This window comes from Eurypyga helias, unplaced genomic scaffold, assembly GCF_000690775.1.
Source record: "Eurypyga helias isolate BGI_N326 unplaced genomic scaffold, ASM69077v1 scaffold7020, whole genome shotgun sequence".
In the NCBI taxonomy this organism is placed as follows: Eukaryota; Metazoa; Chordata; class Aves; order Eurypygiformes; family Eurypygidae; genus Eurypyga; species Eurypyga helias.
This window is the reverse complement of record NW_010226344.1, coordinates 70,108-79,786: the sequence shown is the minus strand read 5'-3', so window position 1 is coordinate 79,786 and position 9,679 is coordinate 70,108. Positions and strand designations below refer to the sequence as shown.

The window sequence follows — 9,679 nt, the reverse complement described above, 5'->3', positions numbered from 1 at the left end:
TCTTGGTGAAGAATTTCTTCCTGATATCTAATCTAAATCTCCCACTCTCAATTTAAACCCGTTACCCCATGTGCTGTCACTACAAGCCCTTGTAAAAAGTCCCCCCTCCAGCATTCTTGAAGGCATCTGCAAACTTGCTGAAGGTACACTCAACCCCACTGTCTGTCATTGATGAGGATATTAAGAAGTATCAGTCCCAGTATGGTCCTTTGAGGAACACCACTGTTACTGGTTTCCAATGGTTGTTACTGGTAACAGTGTTGAACTATGTTATATTGCCTAGACACATTGCCTGCTCTTACCTCACCAACAGCATTTGAAAGAATGTGGACAATTTTTTCATGGGGTGTTGCTACAACACTCTGTCCACTGATTTCAATGATCCGATGGCCAACACGCACACCTCCTCGCTCTGCTATACCTCCTCTCATAAGACTACAGATCTGGAAGGGAAAGGACAAAGTTAATCAGGGTCTGGATCAGAGGCTTTAGATTACCCATTTTTCCTGTAATTTATTAATAATTTAAACACAGAGGTTTGTAACAAATTCTAAACTGTAATCAGTTACTGATTCAAAGTAAAATTTCTTAGAGACAAGTAACTACTGGATACTTTCTTCCAAGAGCAGAACAATCTGTCAGAAAAAACTGTGTTGTATGTCACATGTGCTGTGTTTTGGAAATTTAAGAGTGTATGAAGGACCACAGTTTAACGATGTTTAGGATGCAGATGCCTTACAACAAAAGATGATAAAGGACAGTCTTTTTCTTTCGAGATCATACAATGGCTTGGTTAAAGACATGAACAATGCAGACTGAAACCAGCCTCTGCTATACATTTTTGGCTCTCTAACCTAATCCAACTTTTCTGTTCCTCTGGCTGATTCTAAAGCTGTGAAGTAAGTAGAATCATAGAAAAAAACCCTAAACTCTGATTAACTCAGCTTTCCTATCTTAGACTTAAGACGTGCAAAGTCCTGCTTGCTGTAAGGTACAAGGCAGAACTTCCCTCTTCCCACACTGAAACTTTCCCACAAATGGACAATAAACTTCATGTATATTAAAGCTTAACCAGCAAGTGTGGAAGCTACTTACAATCCCATTCTGAACACTGAAGCCCAACTGATATCTGAGGTCTGGTCTCCTGATCAAGACTGTGGTTACTGGAGGACACCTAACGATGTTCAGTTTAACCCGGGCCTGGTTTTTCAAACCCTGCAAAAAGAAATCAACATGAAAAATGCTGGCAAAGACAGAGTGAAACATTTAACACAAGGAGGGAGGAGGTGCAGCGTTAAAATCTTGACATGGAAACAGCCATGAATAAGCAGCTCTTTATATGAGCTGTTGTAACAGAATCTGATCACTGAATGTCAGACACAAACAGGAGAATACTCACTGAAATGAGTGATAAAATATCAAATTTTTCTTGCTAAGAAGCTGACACAATTGTTTTGGCTTCCTGACAGCAATTTCTTCATTTGATAACATAAATTACATATAAAAAGAATATTACACAGGTCTATGCAGCTCACCAAAAAAGCCGATGACTGTGGATGGGAAAAAAAAAATTAAGTAAGTAGCTAAGTTTGTTACAAATAAGTAGCTTCCCTAATAGGATATATTCAATTCTGTCAAGCAAATGGCAGGTCCTGCTCATATCATGCTTGTATAAGCAGTGCTTCTAATTTCCATTCCTCCTCCCTTCTAAACCAGTTATACCACATTCATCATGAACTCCTTGCTACCAGAAGAAAACTGAAGGATGAAAATCTGTTTTTAATGCCAGGGTGGAACAGATCAACCAGAGAGGTTGTGCAGTATCCCACCCTGGAGTTATTGAAACCTAAGCAACCTGCTCTAGTTTCTACCAGAGTGTTGGTCTTAACCAGACAGATAACTGCAGTTTGACACCTTCTACAACTTCAAGCATTCAGAGATCTTGAAGATTGTTAAGATATTTTTCTGAAATGCTTTACTCATATAAAGGATTAGCCATAAATTACTACATAGATAAAATCGGCATCAAGAAAGAGATGCTTTATAAAGAATACAGCAACTTCTACCTTACTTAATACCATACCTACCAACTCCAGTACCTACTTCTGAATTCCTTTTATATCTACAATTGAAATCTCGGTCCCACTGCTGCTAAGAGGTGTCTGACACTGAGTTCAAGAGGTTAATTCTGAAAAATAATTTCAACTATAGCTAAGGTAGTACACTGAAGTGTCTACATCCAGTTTACTGCTGCTGATTCTGCTGAGCTGAACTAAAGATTCAACAGTGATTTGACTGGCATCCTGCCAGAATGAACTGCCTTAGAGTCTGTTTTCTTGTCAGTGCCTTAAACTGGATGCAATCATCACATGCAAAAATAGGTGCCCTCACTTCCACACAGTGCTGAGCTTGGCTCATTACTGAAAGTGGCTCCAAGAGAATGGGTGTGTGAACACAATATGACAAAGCATGTAGCTGTAGGAACTGCCTCTACTTTACTCTCAGCAGAAGAAGGTCTGAATGCCATCTCTTCCATGACTGTGGACTCCTGCACTCTAGTGAGGAGTCAGCAGCACACCAACAGGCCCTTCATCTTCTATATGCAGGTCTTTACAACATCACACATAGTAGAAGACAGGGACTCATCAAGGTGTATTAAGCTGAGGGTATGATGTTTACTCAAAAGTCTGAGAGGCTTCTGCCTCAGCCTTCTAAATGCAAAGTACTGGAGATGCACACTTCTATGAGGAATTTAGAGGTATAACTCAGTCACTTGAAATCAGTCAGGTTACATGCCCTCAACAGAGTTGGTATCACTGTGCTCTTACTTCACTGACAAATGTGCAAGTTTTTTATACGTATTCCCTGAAAAAAAAAAAAAGTAATGTGGTTGCCAACAAATAATTTTCTGATTTTACAGAATGCACATTTATTGCAAAAGTGGCTAATTTCCAGTGTTATGCAGACTGGTAATATATGCTGATCAGAAACAAAACAACTGCACTGTCTGACCGACATATTTGCTTATCTAGTCACCAAGTCCGCTTCTGATAGTATCCAGCACCAGATGCTTCTGAAGAAGATACAAGTAGCATAATACAGTTAGGGAATAACCACCACATAAGGAAAGCTTCTTCCAAACTCTCTCATTTTGCAATTGGTTTACGGTCAATTAGTAGCAGAGATTACATCCATAATACTGAAATTATCTTGTGTGAAGTGCTTGCAAGATATTCTTCCTATCTATATAATATTCTCATCTTTTCACAGAAGTCCTTAGGGGATGCTAAAGAAATCAGAAATCCTGAGATATTTCTGCCACATTTACATGTGTACTCAGACCATTCAATGGTATATATACTTATATAGAAGTATAACTAAGTAGTAGTAGTAGTAACTAAGTAGTGCTTAGTTACCAGAAGCACTATATGAAGAGCTCCAGATGGATGGTCAAGAGTATCTGCAAACATCCAGACTATCTTCTCTTTAGCAAGACAAAATAAATGGCTAGCAGTTCCTATGGTAACAGCAGTTAAGTATCAGTGAGGAAGAGAAAGGTCTGAAGACACTGGAAACAGCAAAGCTGGTTATTTCTGGTTTGAGAAAGTACAAGTAAGTACAATGAAACTGAACCTGAAAAGGCTCTGAACCAGAGAAGTGCAACTCGTCAGAGTTTTATTTCTAAAACTGATGTGGCATAGGAAACAAGTCTGGCTAACATGAAAAGTCTATATTTGCAGGAAGTTTTCTTCCACTGAGACTGGCAAAGATATTTAATATGATTTTTTTCCCTTCCTTCAAAAAGACTGGTTTAGAAATGTTTTTAGAATGCTACACTTCCAGGCTATCATTTCTACTCACTGACTAAAATGGCTGGTTCATTGACTTATGCATCCAATGTTTATCAGAACTAAGCATTAACATTTTTGGAAACCACAATGGGTTTGTGGCAAGCATCTCAGTTCAAGTATTAAGAAAGTAATCCATGGAGGGGAGAATAAAATTACTTTGTATATTTTTTTTACTTTGTGAATTTACTTTGTAAATGCAAAATTTGCATGCAATTTAAAAAAATACAAAATGTAAAAGTCATATTACATAATAAAACTTATCAGAAAGTTGCCTAAGTAAATAAGGAAGATTAGCAAGCATATTCATAGAAATCAGAGAAAGATTTCTGTATAGTACACCACCAGCATTACAATGCATGTCTATGTGTTATGATCTGCAGGAGCTCTGTGGGGCTATTTCAATAAATAACAAAGTCCATATAGCTTCACCTCACACATTCCCTCGTGAAGCATCTTTCCAGCTCTGGAAACTCTGATGTTTAAATACCTATTCCCTTGTATGCTACAGCTAGCCCAGACACATTTCAGTTGATCTGCAGGCTTTTTGCAGTCACATGATTTTTCTGACAACTACAAGAAAGGTCTTCTAATTAAAATATCCCATTTAGCCAAGAGAAGACGGCAAAATCTCTAGGGAAGATAAGCACATCCTTAACTCAAGGTTTAAAAGTTTTAAAAATTGTTATTTATAACAACAAAAACAACAACAAAAACCCACCCAAAACCATCAGCTCTATTTCAGCCAGGTACTAGGAGGCATTTAAAGAGCTAATATGGCCTAGGACAATATTAGGCACCTGAGCCTCCACTTGTCACTTCTAAGTGTCTTCAGATGTATATCTGAGAATTATCTTCCTTCTGAACAAAACATTGTCTTGTGAAGTTCTGCAGGGTCCTTTTCTATACAAGTAAATGTCACAGCTCACTTACTGGAAGTCAGAAAATTTGTGTAGTGTAATTCCCACTGTAGTTTACAGATCATGATATGGAAAGTGCTGCACAAACATTTGGTGGGGATTTACTTAAGAGTTCTATACTTATGCTCTCCTGTTATGTAACACTTGCAAAATGTGTAAATTCCACAAACATTCTCTGTACCTTTATAATGCTCTGGCATGTTGAGAGTGGTAAGCCAACCAAACTGGTCCCATTAATTGACATGATCTGGTCTCCTATATTTAGTTTCCCAGACTTCTCTGCTGGTCCTCCATGCATCATGTTGGCTATGATAACTGTAGGCAAAATGGAGCCCCAGCCAGATTCCACAATCACTACACCTAGAATTTCTCCCTTTTGCTTTTCAATGTAAACCTGTATCATAAGAAAAAGTGTTTCAAAAAACACACTTCTTCACACCTATGGAATTGACTAACACTACTCCTCCCAAACATTCTTATAACCAACAAATACACACCCCTCCTTATCCGTAACCTGTGTTTCTAATTCAAAACCAAAACAAAACAGGGTACATATTTTACTACGTTTAATTTATATTAAACATGGAATAATCAACACTACGTAATACAGACTTTGCAGAGTGCAAAACACCGCTCACAACTTATTTCTGCATGTAGGCATGGGAAACTGAAGTGGAAAAAACCCTGGTGCCATGGTCTTCAGTGGACAGAGCCAAACAGCAAGAGGTTGCAAGAGTTTATGGCTATGGATTGGAAAACTACTGCCTGTGTGTTGCAGTGGTACTGGTTCACCTATATTAACCAAGCTGCAAACCCTTTCAGCAGATACAATCCTTTAAAATCTGCAATCAGCCACTTTCACAAACACTCGTGCCTCTAATTTTTATACTGTTTACTGTAATATTTTAAATCGTATTACTCTGTAATCTGTTTTAAATTAATTTCATTAACATACAATGTCAATCATGTTTGAAAATTATTTGGTAAAAAGAACATATGGTAAATCAGTTCTCTGCTGATAGGTTTTGGGTTCACTGTTTGCTTTTAAAACAGAACTGATGACAGGGTGTCCTGCTTGGGAGGATATTCCAGCCTCACTGAGGTGATCTGTAGGAAGTACTAATGGTTTTCTGATTTCTGCCATCGTGGGCCTGCAACTGTTAGAGGGGTTTAATACTGTTACGGAAAAATTGAGACATACATCTTTGCAGTTTTCAGATTTGGAGAAGTGAATCAGGTCATCGTTGTACATGTCCTGGGTATTGAGCAAGTCACTATACTCCTTCTGGCTAAGGTCTTCTGGGTTGATTCCATTTGCCCTCAGAAATTCCTGGTAGGCCACACTAAATGCTTGACCTATGGACTGTGCAATCAGCTGTGCCTGTATCAGTTCCCAGAGAAGACAAAAGAAAAAAGTGAAACACTGTGATGGTCTTGTCCACTGACACTTTCTCTGTTATAATCACACTGTAAAATGGATCTTCATGTCAAGCTGACAAATCTACAAGTCAAGTTACTGCTATCCAATTTAAAAAATATCTGTGCATTGAAAATTAATTTAAAATACCCACAACATGTCAACACATTCACCTGTGCCACAAATCCAGCAATTATAAATAAGAAATATAATAAAGCCATCCTTTCACAGGTGAACTGCTAATGTAAATGTAAAGGTATACCCACTGCAGTGACTGTAGCTCACAGCTACAAATCTTCCCACATGCAGCTCCCAGATGGCTCTCCTTCTAGCAGAGGCAACACCATTCTTTGATAAGACAGCACTGAAAATTAAAATGTCTACTGCAAAGCACACAGTCACATTTAAGAGGCTATTTCCTCCTTTTCTTACCCTCCTTTAAAACCATCATGTCCATATTGGCCGCTCATACCTCAGTCTCAAATGAAACAGGAAAAGGGCAGCAACTAGTGACTGGATCCAGGCCTTGAGGTGATTGGAAATGGTCACATGCACCTCCTTCTCCACCCTGCTACTTCATACAACCTCTCTCCCCTGCATTTCTTGTTTCTCTCCCTTCAATGCCCATGGCTCTAACAGTTACCTGCTCCTTTCCTTCTCAACCTCTCCTTTATGTGCACACTCTTGCACCTTCAGCTTCCTATAGCCTTCTTTGCACCTAAAGCCATAAAATGTGTCACTCACTATACTCTATTGCTCCCACCATGAGCTGTTCCACATCTGCAGCAATGTGAGAGAAACAGTGCATGAGGCAGACAAGGAGAAAACTCTGTGTCATGCAAGGTGTGGGATGCAGCAGACCAGAGGGGTGCCTCCCTTTGAGGCAGCGATCATCATTCGTGTAAGAGAGGTAATGGTCTGGAGAGAAAAGCAGCACAGCATGATGCAGAGTACTGCTGCGCCTAACTGGAGTGATACATGCAGCAAGCACTGTGTAGTGCACAGGAGTTGGCCACGATATGTACTTAACGGTTCCCTGGAGCACAGTGCTGACTATGGCAAAGGGAGGGAAGACGAGAGCTCCACAGGCCAGAGGAAATTCTGGTGATGGTATGAATACTGCTGAGGTGTATTTTCGTACAGCCTATCAGCTGTACTTAAAGTTCAGTTTGGTCCCTAATACTTGGATTAGAATTTGCCTTGGAAAACAAGCATCTCTGATAAGACTTTCACACGCAGAATTTGTGTTAGTATTGTTATCAGTTCATGTATACAGCTGATATTTGTAAGCTGTGGCAACAACTGTAACCTACTCTAATCGCTACTGGAAGGCACTGAATGAGCTTAAAAATGGGAAGCATTTCTATAAATTTCAAATTTTGTGAGTAAAATGTCAGGTCTAAACATGCAAACAGAAGGCAAGTTCCTCTGCTTAGATGAAAATGGTTGCTGTTAATCAACAAGCAGGACCATTTGCAATGGGCTTCAACGCCTACCAATATGTGCTTACATTTCCAACCCCAGAAAATTACAAGACAGAATAATTCCTTACATCCTCAGACTCAAAGACATGGCAAATCATTTTGTACTGCCTCTTTCCATCTTGGGAAGGGTGAGATGCTTCCACATTATCCTGGGAGTTAGACCGTGGCATTCGCCTTCGAGCCATCAAAACAACTATATTTCCTATATCTGCAATGTAAGAAATGGTCCGCAGGGGATGATCCATCATGGTTTCCTGGGGAGCACAAAAAGCAACATGAGTGGCTCTTTGAACGAAGTTCTTCTTGCACACCTAACATTGTGAAAACAAACAAATGGCAATATAACGCTTTTGTTAAGTGAAGTCCGTAATACCTGTCATGCATGAAGGGAGGTGCCAACAGAAAACACGATCTTCAATTTCCAAAAGTAAAGCAAAGACCTGAATATCAGAACCTGAATATGCTAGGCATGCATGTGCAAAAGACTATGAACTTCAAATATCACAACCAAACATTTTGGGCTACTCCAGGCACAATCAATACTTGATGCATCATGAAAGATTAAAAAAATGAGCTGACTGCCATTAAGTTACCTGCAAATTCTAATAATTTCTACAATCAGACACACCAGAGTAATTGCATGTATGACACAGTTATTGAGAATAGATTTCTTACTAGGAAAACCTGGAGGGAAATACAAGAGTCAGCACTTTTTTAAAGAACAGATTTTGGCAGGTAGATCAAGTCTATTTCAATAGCCTACTACCACAACGCTGACAAAGGCATCTTTGCCTATACCTGTGTGTCTGCATTCAGTACTTTTATTCTCTGTGTAGAAATAAAGAGGTCCACTTCAGTCATGGGTTGAGATTCACCTTCTGGAGCCTGCAAATTTGAGTCAAATGAACACATTAGGTAACATACTAATGATGTTAGCTCACGAACATGAGTGCACTAAGTCACCACAACAGCAATGCAAGATAATTAGACTGCAGAAGCCAAAGACAAACACAAAGATATGGCAACTGTACACATTTATTTGAAAATTAATTGGATATTATTTGAAAAATTGTTAACCCCATAAAAGCTTCCCTGATATTTTTCCTGATTCAGGAAAATTGTACCTGACTGCAGCATGAACTATATAAAGATTTCACAAAAATCAAAACGATTCTCCTGTTTTCTCCACACTCCCACTTTACATAAGTTTTTTCACACAAGCCTTAGAAAAGCCTAACAGCATCTATTCCCTGAGGAATTTCTATACAGGCTAACAGTGACTGCCAAGATCAAAGGAAAAACCTGCATCACAAGTGAGTACAGTTTAAGCAATTCTTAATGCAGTTCTGGTAAGATCATCTTCACAGTCAGACCACATACTATTCAAGCACTACTCCACTTTAGAAGTCATATGCTGTTAACAAAAAGCAAACGCTTGTAATTTTTAAAAAAAATTAGTTTGTTAAAAAATATTTTAAAACTCCATAAATGAAAGTTAGGAATAAGATGAGTCAATCTCAGCACATTACTGTATGTATATACACAATTTTTTTTCTTTTTTGCATCCAGCAATTTGACACATCCGTGAATCAAACAAAGAACTATTATGGAAAGATAAAAGAAGACTGACAATTTTAATCTATTATTTTACAGAGTTAAAACCTTTGCCATGTCAATCCTGTTTCTTTAGTAAGCATTTTGGACATTGCCTGTAACTATCTGATAAATCCAATCTTTACTCTATTTCTAGCATGAAATGATAAGCAACAAAAAATGGCCAATCAGGCAACTGATTTCTGAGAAATGTCAACTTGTAGGGTGGCTCAAAAATAAACCTTAAAAAAAACTTGCTGGATGCAGAAAATAAAAACACAAAATAAAAGGAGAAAAAAAACCTCCCAGAAAACAAAACAACATGCATAACATCAAGCTGATGGAGTCTGTACTGCACCTTCTTCCTGCTTTTGGCTAATTTCTGGGCCATCTGCTTAGCATGGAACAAACAGAGAC

General features: G+C 38.6%; 1 protein-coding gene across 1 annotated transcript in view; it reads right to left on the bottom strand.

Moving 5' to 3' along the window:
* The window catches only part of APBA1 (amyloid beta (A4) precursor protein-binding, family A, member 1), a 34,337-nt gene that overhangs the window by 1,447 nt on the left and 23,211 nt on the right, over positions 1–9,679 (bottom strand). The window contains exons 5-11 of the mRNA XM_010152734.1: positions 9,621–9,653; positions 8,468–8,554; positions 7,738–7,923; positions 5,970–6,149; positions 4,950–5,162; positions 1,096–1,215; positions 303–443 (exon numbers count right to left, since the gene is read on the bottom strand). Coding sequence (XP_010151036.1) covers positions 303–443; positions 1,096–1,215; positions 4,950–5,162; positions 5,970–6,149; positions 7,738–7,923; positions 8,468–8,554; positions 9,621–9,653 — 960 coding nt within the window. The remainder of the gene's footprint in view (positions 1–302; positions 444–1,095; positions 1,216–4,949; positions 5,163–5,969; positions 6,150–7,737; positions 7,924–8,467; positions 8,555–9,620; positions 9,654–9,679) is intronic.